At 37.8% G+C, this 19,466-nt stretch overlaps 1 protein-coding gene across 1 annotated transcript in view; it reads left to right on the top strand.

Annotated features, from left to right (window-relative positions):
• LOC112045256 (uncharacterized) overlaps positions 1-19,466 on the top strand; it is a 221,298-nt gene that overhangs the window by 67,624 nt on the left and 134,208 nt on the right. Inside the window, exons 2-3 of the mRNA XM_052887262.1 lie at positions 5,560-5,875; positions 8,096-9,357. Of these exons, the coding sequence (XP_052743222.1) occupies positions 5,560-5,875; positions 8,096-9,357 (1,578 nt within the window). The remainder of the gene's footprint in view (positions 1-5,559; positions 5,876-8,095; positions 9,358-19,466) is intronic.

Raw genomic sequence — 19,466 nt, 5'->3', positions numbered from 1 at the left:
AAAGTTATAAAAGTAGGTAACTAAGTAGGTATTTGTCAATTGGAAACTGTGAAATTGATATAGGTAAGTAGGTAAAATTATTAAGTTTATTTTAAAAATCATCATCAAATTAATCACCGTCATTTATTGATTGAAGTTTTCTAAAACCTACGCTTTACCTATTAAATATAGGTAGACCAGTTACCTAAGTACCTAATTTGGTACCTAAGGTAAATCTAGAGTAAATAAGACTAAGTAACCATACCTCCATGCATCTCGAAGAGATCTCTGGCAATTTATTAGAATACAGTATTGCCCCCGGCTAGGATCGCCAATCCCAATAGCCGGACAGACTCGTTAGTTTGGCCTGACATTAGGATGAAAAAGCCGGACACTCATACGGACACATTATTGAGGATTTTGTGTCTCTGTACAGTACGACAAAAATATGAATGTAAAACAAGCTTTTTTTAAAACTATTAATATAAATAATTTTAAATTTTAATTTAATATAAATAAAATCGAATCAGTTTTAGTAATTTACTATTAATAGCCCAGTGGATATGACCTCTGCCTCCGATTCCGGAAGGTGTGGGTTCGAATCCAGTCCAGGGCATGCAGTTTTCAGTTGTGTGCATTTTATGAAATTAAATATCACGTGTCTCAAACGGTGAGGGAAAAACATCGTGAGGAAACCTGCATACCAGGTTACACACGCAGAGAATTTACTCAATTCTCTGCGTGTGTGAAGTCTGCCAATCCGTATTGGGCCAGCGTGGTGGACCAATGGCCTAACCCCTCTCATTCGGAGAGGAGACTCGAGCTCAGCAGTGAGCCGAAATGTAATGTAAAACGCTCAGCAAAAGCCGGACGCCGTTTGTTTTGGCCGGACACGCAGTCAAAAAGCCTAACTATGTCCGACTTTATCCGGACGCCTGGTAACTATCCCCGGCTCAGTGGTGTCCACGTGACTGCCTGCACGTTGCCTCGCTGGGATGCTGTGAGATTCCCCGGTAATCTCCGACAAATTTAAATTCCGTAATCCCCGACGAAGCCCGCCACATCGACTCTAAATAAAAATACAGCCGATGTTCAAAAAATGTTTACAGCTTTAAGAAATAAAGATCTATTGATATCTACGAGTACCTATTTATTAAATGTAGGCTAGAATTCTGACACTTTCATCATTGTATTTTTTAATTTTGTTTGAGATTAATATAAAAATATAAAATAGGTCCAATTTTGAGGAGGTAAGGTCGAATTCGACTCGGTTGGGCAGCGTTCGGGAAACTCCGCGACATCTTTTAAAAAACTAACTAGCTCAGGCTGACATGACTTTGGAATCACGAGTTAGATAGGTAGGTACCCAAAGATTTTATACTATAGACATGTCACTAGCGCATTTCATTTAGTCGTATTGCAAACAACGAAAGTTTTTTAGGCCTAAATATTGTCTACAATTTCGACTTGATGTTTGCAGAAGTATAATAACTATCCTACTAATATTATAAACGCTAAAGTTTGTATGGATGTTTGTTACTCTTTAAAGCCGCAACTACTAAACCGATTTGGCAGAAAATTTAAAAGGAAATGAATTTTACTCTGGATTAACACATAGGCATTAGGTACATCCTGGAAAAATCCATGGTTCCCGAGGGATTTGTGAAAAACTAAATTCCACGCGGACGAAGTCGCGGGCATCCGTTAGTACATACATAAATATAACATAATATAAGTAGTATACATTGCATGTGTGCGCTCAGTGGAGTAGCTAAATTCGGATCACTTTTTGGGGAGATTTTGTATTCACGTAACATATCTACAGTAGGAAATCTTCGTAGGTCTCTACCTAGGATTCTAGGATCTCAAGACTTGATGTACTTTATCTTGACATGCATTGAATACGTAGTATTTATTATGCTTGGAATATTAGACATTATTAAACTTTATCTAGTCAATAAATTTCGAACCTTTCTCAAAATACCGTTCATACCAAATCGATATTGCACTTTCGCAACAGTTCAGCGTGTTGCCCACTAAGTTAAAAAGATCAGATAGGGCGGGTGTCCCATAATGCAATTTATGCTTGCGTGGGCAGTATTCAAATTATACTTCATTGTGTATGAGACTTTATTATAAAATTCATGCCCACGATTTAACCTACCTCCCAGCCAGTGGCGTAGCGTGCCTTGTATCGAAATTAGTTTACCCAAATGAAGGGTAAAGATTTGTCACAAAAGAAACAAAAATGGTCCTTAAAAAGAAATATTATGTCAGTGACTATAAAAAATAAAATATTTAATAGTAATCTTCACAAAAAGAGAGAAGACCGGAGAATTTTCTTAATTCTCTGCGTGTGTGAATTCTGCCAATCCGCATAGGGCCAGCGTGGTGGACTATTGGCCTAATCCCTCTCATTCTGAGACTCGAGCTCAGCAGTGAGCCGAATATGGGTTGATGATTGACGTATCACGTTAATACAAACTATTTTCGTTGGTTGTTCCGTAAAAAGAACAAAATAACTTTATTAAATTAACAAAGTCGGCGAACTTAATTATAAGCAACATGTTCAACAACCGGAAAAGCTGCAAAGAATATTTGACGCGCGCTAAAACAAAACAAAACATCTTCACGATCCTCAATATCAAGACGCGTTACTGCGTTAAGCTCGCTGCTTCTCGGCTTGTTTAATTTTTTCCTCCTTGATGATGAGGAAGGAAAAAATAACTAGACAAGGCAACAAGTATTGTTATCGCCGTTTAGTGTTGGAAATAGTAGTCTGTGACGGATATGACATCGCTCGCTCTCGTGTTGGCTTCAGTGTGTTCGAGGCGTCCACATCTCTTGTTGTGTAATTCTTTATTTTACTTTGGATAGGCGGGGAGAGTGACTTGAGTGGAAAAGGGGAGTGTTTGTTAACAGTCAAAGGTACCTTTAACCCTACACACATCGTTCACAAGTACGTGACTTCACTTGGTCATTCTCTGCCATTTTAGGGTCTTATTTTGGTTACAGTTTGATTTGTTAATTAAGTTGTCCTGACAAGTGTTGTGAATCATAACCTTTGTTCGACATTAGTTTTCTTATATTTGTAATCACGTTTGAGCCCTGTAATAGTATAATATGCTACATTTAAGATACGTTCGTATAAGCTTAAAACAAGCCTTAGGTACTTATAAACTTACTAATTACTAGCAGATGCTGCGCGGTTTCACCCGCGTGGTTCCCGTAGGAATACGGGGATAAATATAACCTATAATTATTTCAAGCCGTTTAAACTATAAAGATTTAGGATTTTGAGGAACGGCTTTAATTAACACAGCACTAACTTGGTACCGCTATCATACTGATCAGAAGGTAGCACATACGATGTCGTTTTACGCTTTTTAGTTTAGTAGAAACATTTTTGTGATTTTGAAGTCAGTTGTATTTTTTTATCACTTAAAATATGTCAAAACCGTTGAATACCTACTTGTACTGATTCCAGTTAGAAAAAATAATTAGGTATGCATGTTGTCTTCCATTCGTTTAGTTCTTTTTTTTATTACGCCTACAAGCTCACAATTGACCTCTTTAAAGGTCTATGAAATATTAGGTACCTATAATTAAACATCCAAAAATAGGCAAACTTGTATATTTTTTTTATGAAAAATGGGGTAAAGTAGCAGTCCTAAATTGAAACGTACAGAATATTGTAAATACAGTTTTACGTGCTCCCGTAGGCTCGTATTGGGCGCGGCGGTTGGCCGTTGGTGAAGAGTGAGAGGGGGAGGGGGGCAGGGTGCGCGTGCGCATATCTCGGGGATGACGTCACGAGGGACGGTAAAAACGCCATGAACCCGGACAGTCAAGGCCCGCGAGACTTGCATTTACATTTCGTTATATACAATCGTGTTGTACGACTCCTTCGCATTTATTAGCTGTATCGCAAAACATTGCATGTTGCGAACTTTACCTTTTGTTTGAAGGTTTTTTTTTTAATTTTATTTATTCAGTGCCAAACGAGAGAACAATCAGATCGGACATGTCGATATGGTGATGATAATAAATCGATTAAACTTATGCTGTAATAATATGGGGTCTGGAGGATCCTTCAAAAAAATTGTTTCACGTAGTTTACAAGCACTCTTGAAATGTCAAGTTAGACTATTTGTAAAGACTTTATACATCAAAGTTTTACTACATATATTTCTATGTTTGTTTGTATGTATATGTTACGCGATTACTCGAAGACGCCTAAACCGATTTAAATAATTCTTTTTTGTTTCAACGGTTGTTTCTTGAAGTTGGTCCCATTGTCATCATGTCAGTATCTGATAATGGGATCTTGGACAAGTCGAGGGGAATAATAAGGGCGACTAATGCTTTTGAAGGCGGTTTCTGAAAACCTGAATCTTTATTCTTATACTAACTGACGCCGCGCGGTTTCACTCGCGTGGTTCCCGTTCCCGTAGGAATACGGGAATAATATAAACCTTATAGCCTTCCTCGATAAATGGGCTATCTAACACTGAAAGAATTTTTCAAATCGGACCAGTAGTTCCTGAGATTAGCGCGTTGAATCAAACAAACAGCTTTATAATATTAGTATAGATATCAGGTAGACAAAAGTTCGATGTTATTTTTCGCTTTTTAGTTCAGCGGGTACATTTATGAAGTCGGTTGATTTTTTTTTATTATTTTTTCAAAATTCTTTATGTGACTAGATATTACGCTTTATCTGTAAGACTAGACAGAATTTATCTACCCAGTAACGTGTCGTGGTCTCTTTGAAATTTCTCAAAACTAATCAGCTGCGTCCATCGGTCGACACAAAAAACAAAAGTGCTGCCACCGGAGATATCTGTATTTTTTCCACGAAATGGTAACCGTTAAATTGTTTAACAGCCTCACAAATTGTTCAGAATATAACCACTTACGTGATTAACATCGTGGATTTATTTGAGTGTTTTAAACAATTAATTTTAAATGTTTTATACTGATTAGACCTATTAGACCCCTCATCTATACTACTAAGTTAATATTGGATGAATTAAAGATGCCTTTCAATCTATGCTATAAGTTTATATTACCTATCTAATGATGCTCGTAGATAGAGCTTAATTGGACAAGATTCAACCAGTATTATTTTTCAGAATCAAAATCTGAATCATTTATTTGAAAGGAACATTACTATATAAGTGTTTATTTCTGCTGCCAAGAAGTTTCTGAGTTGCGTTAAAGTTTGCTGTAGACCTAGGTTCGACATATCTCGTGAACAGTGTGCCTAGTGGGAGTTTACAATATTTTCATACTGTTACTATCGCGTTGACGTAAACGCAAAATGGGATTGAAACAGTGCCACTAGGCGCTCTGAAATAGACAAAATGTCAAAGACGTACCGCCAAGCGATTTAGCGTTCCGGTACGATGTTTTGACGTACAACAAAACAGCTTGACGTACAAAGATGAAATTAGACAGCTAGGTAGTTTATACTCGCTAAGAACGGAATTTGCGATATTGGGCAAGTCTAAGTGCGAACGAAGTCGCGGGCGTTCTTATGACATATAAAAAAAGACTAAATATATAATTTTGTTACAGGTGACAGTATGGGGCAACAGCACCGTTGCTGAAGTGGTCTGTGAGACGTTACACGAAGCAGGGGTTGTGTTAACTGGATCACCAACAGGCCCTTTGTCGGCTCCGCAAGTTCTACCATTGGCTGAACCTCTACCGCCTCCAGAAGTCACTGTAGCGCCTCCCACGGCACTATTATTCCTTGGAGGCTCCAAAGCACCAGTGGAGCCAAGGGCATCTGCCATGTGCTTGGAAGGAGAAGTACTGGTCGTTGAACACGAACCACAAGTGTGGGATGGCAAAGATCTTGAAGTATTTTTAACGTGGGAGAAAATATACGGTGAGTTTCTCTTTTAATTACACACCATCGTTGACTGTTTCATCATTATCAACCCATATTCGGCTCACTGCTAAGCTTGAGTCTCCTCTCAGAATGAGAGGGGTTAGGCCAATAGTCCACCAATGCGGATTGCCAGGCTTCACACACGCAGAGTATTAAGAAAATTCTCTGGTATGCAGTTTCCCTTAGGATGTTTTTCCTTCACCGTTTTAGATACGTGATATTTAAATTCTTAAATATACGGTGAGTTTGTTTTTTTATTACGGCAACATCAAAGCGTTAATAAACTCCTTCGTTGACTGTTTACTGCATATTAACCCAAATTTTTCATATTACGAGTATCAGTTGCTTTGCTATTTCTGTATAATCTCTTGGTACATCGTACAGTAGATCGACGGACTTCTCTGTCCTGTCTGTGCAGTTTACCTTTTTCAATAAAAACTCAGGTTTTCAAGATTTAAAAATGTCACTCTTAAAAATAAGTTGGGTTATATATTCAAACTGCTGAACGAATGAAGTTCTAATGTATCAAATAATGAAAAGGCCCTTTCCAAACTGCCCTCTAAGCCGAGGTCCGACTCTCTTAGCGAGTCGTTCCGCCCATCTACTCTGCTTCTGCCTTCGGGCCCCATCAGGCGATGCTTCTGTAACTCGCGCAAAACCCCCGAAGACGTCGCTGAGGTCCCATTAAGGAGCCTGCGGCACTTACACAATCAGAAAACAAATTAAAATAATTTGATTAGATATTTGATAAATTAGGTTCTAAATTAAGTAACAAATTAGGTAACTTCCCAGCTAATCTAGTGGTCAGCCTATGTGATTTCAGGTCACGAGGTCTGGTGGTAAAATCCTTGATCGGGTTAGCTTACAGTTAAAATTCACAGCCCAGAGTTGAGAACTTGGTAGTGCTACAACCCCGTGTCGTTTTGCCGACCCTGTCCTGACCCTGCCGAAGATATTTTAATCGTGGTTGACGAATTTAACTATATCACCCTAAGTAGAGCCGTGATAGCCCAGTGGATATGACCTCTGTCTCCGATTCCAGAGGGTGTGGGTTCGAATCCGGTCCGCGGCATGCACCTCCAACTTTTCAGTTGTGTGCATTTTAAGAAATTAAATATCACGTGTCTCAAACTGTAAAGGAAAACATCGTGAGGAAACCTGCAAACCAGAGAATTTTCATAATTCTCTGCGTGTGTGAAGTCTGCCAATTCGCATTGGGCCAGCGTGGTGGACGTGGAGACTATGGATTGATAGACCCTCAGTCCGTCAACCCGCATTGGAGCAGTGTGGTGGGTTTAAGCTCCATATCCTTTCTCTTATAAGGAGGGCCAGCCTTCCCTTACCCTGTCGTGAGCCGTGAAAATAGGATAGGGAAAATATGATGGAAACTTCTTTTACCTAAATTGTATTGTCTCGCGTTCAATTTACATCGCGTATTGAGTATTCAGATGGTACACCGCACCGAGCGATGTTTGTAGAAAGCTGTTGGCAATAACGAAACGCGTACACACGCCATTGTCCGGTAATCTTTCGCAGAAACCACTTGTATGCAAACCTAATGTAGCTACCGTGAGACACATGTTGATTAGGAATTGATGTTTAGATATCTTCACCAGAAACGCTGTCGATAGACATTAAACTGGTCGTATAAATCTTATTGCATCAGGTTTAAAGTTCAAAATCGAACATTCAGATTATATTTATTATAGCACGGCTAAAACTCATGTGATCACATGATCACAGACAACATCGGAGTATGCCAACTTGTATCTTATAGCGTATAACTTATACGAATAACACTTCAGATAGTTAAAATTCTAAAATGGAAAAAATTAAAAATAGTCGTGCATGTTACAAAAGTCATTTATCAGCCTATTTTAACGACCTACTACAGTGGTAGGACTTCCTCCTTATAGGAGGGGGCATATGAAGCTTAGAACCACCATGCTGTTAGGTTATTTTCCACCTTACTAGTCATGCCTCAAATTGAGCTGACAAGTTTTGTTAATTCTTTTATTTCTTTTAAATTGGTCGAAGAAAAGTATTGTATGCACGTTATTAGCCATTGTAGCACTCTTGCTGTCTATTGTGCAATTCGGATTCATTCTTTGCACAAAAATCACTTGTGCTACAATGACACTCATTACATTACATGACAGTGGCATAATTAACTATTATCACATTTTTAGTAAAAATACTGTTTTTTTTTCTTTACAGCTTCAACATTGTTCTCTGCGCTTGAGCTATATGGGAAACCTCTTTTACGCGCTGCTGTAATAACCAAAGAAGAATACCATTTACTATTTTACTACCTTGAATCGGTCTCAGAAGCAAGTGAAGCGCTCACGCTTAGAATGAGAAAATATATCGATTCGGGTTTACTTAAGAATAAAGAAGAATCTCATAATATAGAAAAAACAGAAGAAGATAATGTAGGTGATAAAGTAGTAGAAAGAAAGAGTATATTAACAGAACTCATACAGGAAGGTATCCTTTCTCAACAGGATATTGATTTATCATCACTAATTACAGACACAGAGTGTCCTGATGAAGTTGTAATGAATAATAAAATAGATGATGATAATAGATCGAGTATTTCGTCGGTATGTTCATCGTTTCGTAAGATTGCTGTTGATATGCCAGTTGATAATTGTGACTCGGTTATAGAAAGCTCTTCCATAATAGAAAGTAATGATAATGTTACAACTGTTACGATTAGAAGCGGTGGACAATGTTGCGCTGATCACAGAATTTCAGCCGATGTATCCGATAATGTATGGTCCAACGTTAAATGGGACTTTCTTAATCCCGCTGACTTTGGATATGATCAAGTGCCAAATGTGAAAAGAAGTCGATCCGACTCAGCCATACCTCCAGTGACCAAGACTCGAAGTGAGGAGCTATACGAGACGTTGCATAATGAAGAGGGCGAATCCTGCGGAAGCATGACGCCTTATGAATCTATAGAAGACTTGTATGATTGCATCAAAAAAGCAGCGTACAACAATATAGAAGCAGAAGAATCGTCTCCATCTACAGATTATCCTTCAGAGCCGCATTATCCTGACTATTTCGAAAAATCCAGCGCCACTCGACAAAGCTCTGCAAGTAGCGAAAAAAGCGGAGCTTCCTCTGCTTTTCCGTTTTCTAAATGTGGTTCGAGTGATTCCACTGGAGCGTATACCTCGTGTGAATCTACAAGTGGCGTTAGTTCTTTTCTTCCGAAAATCTTACCGGAGTCATTGAAGTGTCGTGAATTACCACCACCGCCGGAAATTGAAATGAATGAGAGTTCAATATTGCTGAAGCAACTGTTTATGGGTGAACTGATGGACGCGTATGGTGAATACTTGTCTGCTTATCCCTATGCACGGGCGTTGTTGAGGAGGAAGTCGAGACGGGATGAACATTTCGTGGCGTTGGCTGACATCAGGCGCGGTGCTGCGAAGTACACTATCAGTGATTACCTTGAATTACCGGTAAGTTGCACATGATTTTCTACTAAAGCCTCATCAAAACATAAGATAACGTACGCGATTATATAAATCTGATTGCCTTTACCCTTTCTTAACAATGTCTTCATTTAACAATAGCTACATCTATAGATGCATGGGCAAGACGATTCATGCAATGCGTGTCTGATTGGGTTTCGTCACAGGAAAAGTATAAGCATTCACTATATGTAATGAGATGCAATCGTTTCTTTCACGCCTTTGACCTTAAAGCGGCTCGTATCAGTGGGGCCGATGCCGATGGAATGAAAAGTTCGTATCAAATGTGGTCATTACGTTTAATCGAGAACAATACATAGAGCGTTGGATTGATTCGATAATAGTCTCAGAGACAACAGATCGTTTTCTATGTACCAACTTTAAAAACTAAAAGGATACCATCTTATTTTATTTCTTTAAATCACATTACGACTTCATAAGTGCCTTGGTAAAAATAACTTTGCTACGGTGAAGTCACTCTATTGTTTATTTTTATTGTCCTCATACAAAAAGAAGGAATTGCTGAAAAGTTAAAATATTTATATATAATACTGTATTTAATAAAAATAGAAGATTGTTAATAACTTCAGAGACGTCACTGCATCTGTAATATACTAACGAAACCATGTCATTTCTGTCGGATTAGCCCGATTACTTTTAAACCCATCTAATTATGATGTCTTAGTGTGGAAAGTGCAGCTAATAAAAACAAAAAGTAAGGCTTACACTGACAGAAATTACGTAAGTTTCAGTTATTATACTGACTCTGTTCAGATCAGACGAGCACGACAATTGTGCACATGCACTGCCATTAAATGCTAATAGACCAGAAGTGAGTCCGTCTTTCTTTCTTAATGAACAGCACAGATGACTTGGAAAGTTTCTTACACCATCAGAAATTTGTTTGTCCTGTGTTTATTTTAACGGGGCTACTGGGGATAAGGGGCTGTTGTATTTAGGTTGTAGTCATAAAAAAGGTAGTCCCCATAAATGGCCACGATAGGCACGCGGGTTGGTCATTTCGCAGAGCTGGATTTTTCCGCCGGTCTGTGCCATTTATAAAATCCAGCCAGAAGAATGGTTATACCGCCGTTAGTCGTTCGCCAGAGCCTAATCAGTTCATCTGCAGGGTACACGAGCAGGTGAGGCTGACTGGTACTATCTCTCTCGCTACATCCCGAAATCTTATATTTTTGGGTCTTTATTTACATAGGTTTGACAGTTGGCAGGACGTGACGATGATACGGTGAGCCTAAATATTGCGCATGTTCTTACTAAATGATTTGGCCATATGAGATGCTGGTCGGGCTTACACCATCAGATATTGTTTGATGAATTATTATTTTTTTATTGAGAAAGAATACAATAAGGAACTTAAGCTAACTTATCCTAATATAATACAAATCATGCCCACGTGGAATGGTGGCAAGAATACTGGCTGCATTACCACGCTGGACAGCCAGGCTGATCCTTTGCGTACAGAGCCAGCCCTTCTGTCTCCAGTCGAGGCAAGCGGTGAAATGATTCGATAAAATTTTTGGCTCTGCGACTCCATGGCCCAACGGTCTCCACGGCAAAAGGTAAAAATATGTAACTCTCTGTCAGAGATGCATACTTGAGCCACTTACCGGTTTCAGCTTTTGATGTGTGTTTATTTTACAATATTGGCTCTTTGTCTACATGGGTTTGACGGCGGGCGCGACAATGATACGCGCGCGATGCGCACGCGCCGCCATTCAATGCTAATGGGCCGGAAGAGTGCCTGTGTAGTGTGTAACTCTCTCTCCGTGATTGCAGCCATTGTTTTCCCACCACTTTGCCGTCGTTTCAGGTTCCATTCATCTAGACCTACAAGTTATACAAAGTAAAGAACAAAGGCAATGCGGTGATTTTCGTTAGACGGCCACTTTTTCTTTCATATTTGTAATAGAGTGAGAATAATCTCAAACCAGCTGTGATAGCCCAGTGGATATGACCTCTGCCTCCGATTCCGGAGGGTGTGGGTTCGAATCCGGTCCGGGGCATGCACCTCCAACTTTTCAGTTGTGTGCATTTTAAGAAATTAAATATCACGTGTCTCAATCGGTGAAGGAAAACATCGTGAGGAAACCTGCATACCAGAGAATTATCTTAATTCTCTGCGTGTGTGAAGTCTGCCAATCCGCATTGGGCCAGCGTGGTGGACTATTGGCCTAAACCCTCTCATTCTGAGAGGAGACTCGAGCTCAGCAGTGAGCCGAATATGGGTTGATGACGACGAGAATAATCTGTATGATACATTTTTTTGTATAAATACGTTTGACACTTATAACTAGAAGTATAATATTTTTATTTATTTTTATACTTTTGATCAACGATGTTTTGATATATTCTATCTCACTGATTCTAATTAAATATTCAAAAGTTGTAACTATTACATATCTGCGGTTAAGACAATTCAAGGTTTATTTATACACGGAGAGCCCGTCATTTAATAAAAGCTGAAAGTTTGTCAGTTCATGCTCCTACCAAGTAAGTACACTTGACTTCATGGCAACCCTTCGCTAGAGACCCTTAAAGTTTCAAATTAAATAGTGCTTTTTTAAGGGTTGCCATGAAGCCAAAGTATCTGGCAAATGGGGATATAATTTCTCATATTATGCCGAAGAAAACATAAAAAAATTACATTTTATACTTAAACGGCTGAGGGTCTAGATCCTTAAAACCTGCTACCATAACTTTCTATCAAGTGAGATTGTAATATATATTTTCTTTATAGGGAGCCGTAAAGTGGTAAAAGTAAAAAACGAAACACAAATAACCATAAAGAACTGCTGTAATTTGGAAATAGAATCGTTACTTTCTGTTTTAGGTTTACAGAAGAAATAAAATAAGCGATTTGATTCGCATGCCGCGTTTTTGTTGAAAGAAATTCTCGAATTCGTTTCATAGAAACCCAAATCTAAAGTACCTTATAAAAATAACGGACGATCCATTCCTTAAATTCTTATATCATTTTTAGTTACCATATCTATCCTTCCGTGACCTAAATTTGAAACAAAAGGGGAATTTGAGATTGTATTAGATATTTGTATTTGTACACTATTAATATATTTTTCAATAATTATTAATTACCCAACTTTGCTCTGCAGTTTATTAGTTAGCATATCTTACATTATCCACACTGATTTTACTTAGGTTCCATGAAGTTTAATTTCCAATTTGAGTAAATAAAATCTCAAAATTTAAAATAATATGAGCCTAGAGCGACTGGAAAGAGAGAAAGAGAGATTTTTTTTTCTTTTTTTTTTATTCTTTACAAGTTAGCCCTTGACTACAATCTCACCTGATGGTAAGCGATGATGTAGTCTTAGATGGAAGCGGGCTAACTCGTAAGGAGGAGGATGAAAATCCACACCCCTTTCGGTTTCTACACGACATCGTACCGGAACGCTAAATCGCTTGGCGGTACGTCTTTGCCGGTAGGGTGGTAACTAGCCACGGCCGAAGCCTCCCACCAGCCAAATTTTGTTGAATGTATCTCGCTAACGCTAACCTGTGCTTACACTGGTCAAAAACCCTATGTGCGCCACTGTGAATAAGTAGGTATCGCTATCGTCTATAATCTGAGCAACATTTTGCAACGCAATGTCCTAAAATCTCAGGCATATAGATGGTTTAAAATCATGTCCAATTTTACTAGGTATTTATTTGTACACTACCACCGGTTCAGAAGGCAAGTTCTTCTGAGAATAGTCGGCAAGAAAATCAATAGTTGCTTTTAAAAAACATTCTATTTACTTCCCGTATGAAGGTAGAAGCTGATCCAATGTCCTCCTTTTATCATTATTAAGTAATTCATCAGATTTGTAGTAACCTTATTAAATGCGTTTTACATATTGTTTCATATCGAACAACCCTACGCTTAATATTTAAAACATTTACCATCTACAAACAATTGTTTAAAAACAATCGTCGCGCACTGCAGCATAATTCACGAAGTCAACTCAATGTTTTTATGTAACAATATAAAAAGATAAACAACACAAATTGTGTGTAAAATTGCAGACAAGAAAGTACAAGTATGTTACATAACACGATGATTTGTATGCCTACAAGTAAATCACTTTAGACAACCGTACAACTCTACAACCTATTAGATTAAGAGCCTGTCATAGCTAGACCTTCGTTAGTTTATGGGAGCTGGAAGTATGTGCTCACGATCATTATTCAGTTCTAGTGGTAGCTCGAGACTTCGTCCAAGTGAAATTCAGTTTTAAACAAATTCTGCGGGAATTATGTAGGTATTACCACAAGCACGAGGGCCCTTGGTACCCATTGGCGTATCTAGGATTATTTCCTAGAGGGAGCCTGGTCCACGACATCAAAGCTATTATTAGTATCATAAGAGTTCCATGTCGGTAGCCCAGAATCCTAGAGTGATTATAGGATGGGCACGGTCCACCCTCCCCCCTTATATACGCCTATGTTGACACCATCCAAAGCAACAATGATACAAACACCAGGAGCATGAGCTGACAAACTTTCAGCTCATATAAAAATAGTAAAATCTGGCGATTACTTCCGCGTAGTAACCATTCCTTTGGGAATGCGGAATAAAATATAGCTTATGTTACTACCTGGTAATGTAGCTGTCTATTCGTGAAAGAATTTTTCAAATCGGTTCAGTAGTTTTCTACTTTATTTGTTACATACAAAAATATTAGTATAGCTATATAGATTACGAAGGTCTGGTCATTACAGGCTCTTAATCCATATTATTATTTTAATAAGCAGGTTTGAAACAAATCAGTATATTCAGCAAAAAGTCCATCATACTGCGAATTCGCAGTGATTTGGATAAAAAACCGGTTGGCAAAGTGTGCTTACAACAATTCCATTCCACTTTTTCTGGGCTAAAAAGAGCAGTTTCGTATTATTGGAAGTTAATACAGTTTTTGCAAGCGCCTACATAGCAGCGGGAAAGTTGATCTATTTCCATTTCAAACATTGTTAGTTTTGTCAAGCTTGTTGAAAAAAGCGGCACTAAAATAAGTAATGCAAGACTTTCATATTTTTTCAGAACTCCTTTTAACTTACTTAGTCTTGTCGAAAAAAACCAACGTGAATGGTTTATTTAGATTCTCTGTTCACGAAAATACCACAACTTACCACATTATGATAATAATCAAGTTTTAGTCAACAGTTAATTAGCACTTAAGTAGATCATATTATATTGTAGTCTTACCTCGTGTTAGATGTTAATAGAAAATATAACAATCTTTAACGATTTTCCGGATGCGGTAAAGAATCTTCTAAAAGATACTAATATACTCACGAACGTACATAAGCGGAAACTTAAGAATTATGTTTTGGGACAGCCTGTGTAGCGTCGCAGCACCGGTTCACTCACACTTTTATTTAACTACTCTATAATGATTATTCTTGGTATTTATCCTCTTCTGTTTGTTAATTACTTTTGTTCCTAAATATTGTATTATATAATAATAACCTGTGCACAGTAAAACCAACTGTGGTTTGTGTTGCACTATGGTTAGGCTTAATTTAAATGTGTTTTTCGTTGAATAATAAATAAATAAAAAAGAAAATAATAGAAAATATAGTATTTACAGTTAATCGTTATTGTTATATATTTAGTATTTACATATCTATTTTGTTACTATGTCATATGTTATGTTGTTGTGTTTTATTCATATAGATGTAATTAGAGTTAGTTAACTCTATTCTAAAGGCACTATCATGTCATACATAAAGAAATGATAACACTTACACTGGATAAGGTATTAATATAAACGTCACAAAACACATCGTCAAAACAATATGGCGTAGTACAGAAAAAATAGGGCCTAATATATGCTAAGTGCCACTTAAATCGCAAATATCTCATCTACAATACTATTTTTTTTACAAGACGGAGGTCCTGGGTTCGATCCCCGGCTGGGCAGATTGAGATTTTCTTAATTTGTCCAGGTCTGGCTGGTGGGAGGCTTCGGCCGTGGCTAGTTACCACCCTACCGGCAAAGACGTACCGCCAAGCGATTTAGCGTTCCGGTACGATGCCGTGTAGAAACCGAAAGGGTGTGGATTTTCATCCTCCTCCTAACAAGTTAGCCCGCTTTCATCTTAGACTGCATCATCACTTACCATCAGGTGAGATTGTAGTCAAGGGCTAACTTGTAAAGAATAAAAAAAAAATTTACATTTGGTTAGCTAACGCTGTCGACAGTCCACGCACCTATTACAATGATATGATCGAATTAAAATAATACATATGACGTAATCGTCTAGTGACAGAGTTGTACACAAGTTGAGACAAGTACCCTGCCCCGGTTCGCCTCGCCCACTACATTTCGCCCACGCGTTTATTGTCATCAGTCCTCTGGTAATTACTTAAAATGCCAAATCACTAGATCCAACTGCGAAGGTTACGCCGAGCCCCGGATTGCTAAACCCCCATTGTGAGGCTCTCGAAACTATCAATTTGTTTTTTGTAACTACCATTATAGTTCTGATCATTGCGAATTGATTTTGACCTCTCAGCGCGCGGTTACAAATGACATCATTTGGAAAGGTTCACAAACTGAAAAAAAAATTTTGGTTTCGTCGATTAACGTCGTAGAATGTTGGAGAAAATTCAAAATACGTTTAACCAACTATTAAAACTTATCCAATATTTTCACTGCGGTTTCGTCGCCTGGATTATTTCGTAGTATTTATAAATGAAGTTGTTTTCTTTGTATTTATATATGAGTAAATGTTAGACGTGTAGTAAGGTACAAACCATGGCATATCTCGAGATATACAGAGTGTTATTATATTGTAATCATTATTGCATTCAAAGCTTCTTCTTCAATACAAATAAAACATTATTTATAAAAAAACTATAAATAATACATTGATAATTAAATCCGTAATGTTTAACAAAATCAGATATTTTAATTCTTAATTCCAGCAGCTACAAAAAACTGATTCAAGATAGAAAAATTTGAAAAATCCGAAAAAAATATAAATTGGTCATATTTTTTTCGGAATTTTTTGAAACTATTTAAATTAGTTTTAGATAGATAATTAGGTAGTGTATCTACCATTTACGTTTTATCCATTAATTACAGGACATCCTGTATACATATTTAGTTGTATTGGGGTAACAGAGCTGGGACTGGCCCAACTCCTACAGAAGTCCTATTAAAGTTCATCCCGATCATATGGTAGTTGTAAGTAGTGACAACTTTTTTTTTTTTTTTTTTTTTTTTTGTCGGGGAGGAAAAAAATCCCTTCGGACTTCTGCCGGCTAGTCGGCAGGGCATGTCCGACTTGCACGGACTAAAAATAACCTCCCCTGTGCTCCGTGGTCAGCGCGGAACCGCTTGGCATTACTTCACGCTGACCTTCCTGATATATTTAGCTCTCTCGTTTTTCTTCTCTTTCTTTTTCTTCTCTTCTTTTCATCGTGGCTCGGAGCATATGAGCGTACTTTTGCCACTCTTCATCGCTCGACAGCATACGAGTTATAAGGTTTGCTGCGTTTACCCCGTCGCTTGTTCCGTCGGCCGCAGCTCTCAGGTCTGTGCAACCTGAGCATTCGAATAGTGCATGCCTCGGGGTATCTACCTCGTCGCAGAAGTAGCATGACTCGTCGTGCGCCTTTCCAATGGCGAAGAGGTATGTCTTAAAAACTCCAGTTCTCACTACTTAAAAACTGGAGTTTTTAAGTAGTGACAACTGTGTTTTATAACAAGTTGATGACCTTCATTAGTTCGCAATGCTCAAGTGAATCACTAAAACTTAGAAATCAATCTACTATCCATATTTAAATATGGATATTTTATATTGCGTTATTTGTATGCACACGGCTCAAGGTTATGAAAATTTGTTGACCCTCGCTTGATTGCAACATAACAGAAGCTGCCATGACCCCCATTTTAAGCCCTTGTTTTGTAATAAGCTATAGTAGACATCTTTCATCCTTGAATAATTAATTTTAATGTTTAACAATAGGTACTAAATGGGAATAGAAAACTAGAAATTGATGCTAACAAATCTAATGGGGTCCCAAGGTGCTGGATTGACGACGCCGCACTAGAAAGCGCAGTGTTGGTCGACCCCCCCACCAGGTGGACTGACGACATCAAGCGAGTCGCAGGGATTCGCTGGATGCAGGAGGCTCAGGATCGTGATGTTTGGAAGTCCCTACAAAAGAAAGTCCTGCAGTGGACGTCCATAGGCTGCTATGATGATGATGAATCTGTTAACCACATAGTAATTTCATTAGTATTACCGCCACATAACCGCATAAACCCCAGAAGCTTCGTAAAATAAAATATTATACAGCAGTAGAGACTAGTTTGAGACGTATAAACAATTCATGTAAATAAAATTGAAATGTCTGTGTGTATTATCATTACATATAAATAAAAGTGCTTGTAAACTGAGCCTACTTGAAATAAATGATTTTTGATTTTGATTTTGATTTTGAAATGTCTGTCTGTGATTTCAAAATAACTGTGTTTTTACAAGTGCTTAGAGCTATCTCACACGATACTAAAACATAATCTTAACTTAAAATTGTTGTCTGTCTTTCTGTTTGTCCGGGATAATCTCTGGAACGTCTGAACCGATTTTAATGCGACTTTCACTGAAAGAAAGAAGATGTTATGGGACAAGATAAAGGCTACTTTTTGTCCCGAAAAAATACATGATTCCCGCGGGATTAGTGAAAAACAGACTTCCGCGCGTATGAACTTGCGGGCATCCACTAGTTATATTTGAGTAGGTATGCCAAAAAACATCCAGTAGTAGTAAAAACGCGTCACGTCCTTATCCATGTCCTCAATGAAGCCAATTTGCAAGTTGTGAGACAATCTTGACAATCAGAAACGCTTTTTATAGCTCATGTAAATACGTCCATGCGAGAAAGATTTTGTCTCCAGCATTTAAATGTGAATTTATTTTAGCATTCCGATCACGATGTTCTCGGCAATATATTCACACTTTAAGCATAGTCGTGACATTTGCAGGGAGTATTATTCAGGACAGGTATACTAAACGGGCCGGCTTAATTCCTGCTCAAAAACCTACTGCTTCTGCTTTTCTTACGAGGTTACATGCCCCTGTATGCAAAACTAACTAACCAGTCTTTTATAAGTAAAACAAGTAAATAGTTTTCTTTATACCGACAAAGTGGGTACGTTATCCAAAGTCCGAAGCTTGACTTTTGGTTGGTTTACAAACTTCGTCTTCTTTTGTTTTTGGCTCTCCGTGTGGTTCAAACCAAAGTGCCAAACCAAATGCACGCCATTGTCAAGTTTTTAAGAGGATGGAGTTAGGTTAAAGTTTAAAATGTTTTTTGTCTTAAATTATTAAATGAGTCTCAGTTTGCGACGATTGCACGATTACACATTATTGAAATCTCTGAAAACTCTATTTTGCAAAATCCACCTTTTTTTTTTTAGCTTCTTATATCGTTCCCTGTTTTGGACAAAACTGAAAGATCTGTTATGATCAATATTGCATCTTATAAAGATATGCCTGTACCTACATATCTTCCACGATACCATACTTGGCTACAATAATAAGAGAGAATCTACTTAAATCTGGCATGAAGTAAATATTGCTGAATGTGAAATAAAGACAAGGAAGCTTTTGTAGATACGCGGTTTCGAGGAGTGTCGGGCTTCAGGTCTATTCATTTAAGACTGGCACATACCACAGGACCTTTGTGTTCACAAGCTCGCATACAAATTGGCACAATTGACTTGTATAGGGAAAGCCTACAAAGTTGTATTCATTAATGCGTTCGTTCGATATAATAAACTTTCAATTGAATGTACTGCTTAAAGATATCAGTTGGGATGTTTGTGTTTTGTTTTCTGTTTGAATATTATCTTTGTGGAGTAAATGACTCGTTTCAATAATTTTATCAACTTACATACTGTATTGTATCAAATAATAATAATAAAAAATGTTTTCCCGTATGTGTTTGTAAATACATATAATTGTAAATTTTTGATTTGGTAATGACATTTGTATCTATTGAGTACACAATGAATAACCCTAAGTAATACTTACTATAAATGAGTTTATTTTTTGTTTATTAC

The sequence above is a fragment of the Bicyclus anynana genome, chromosome 19 (genome assembly GCF_947172395.1).
Source record: "Bicyclus anynana chromosome 19, ilBicAnyn1.1, whole genome shotgun sequence".
NCBI lineage: Eukaryota > Metazoa > Arthropoda > Insecta > Lepidoptera > Nymphalidae > Bicyclus > Bicyclus anynana.
Note: the sequence above shows the minus strand (reverse complement) of the source record. Positions and strands in the feature narration are given on the sequence as shown.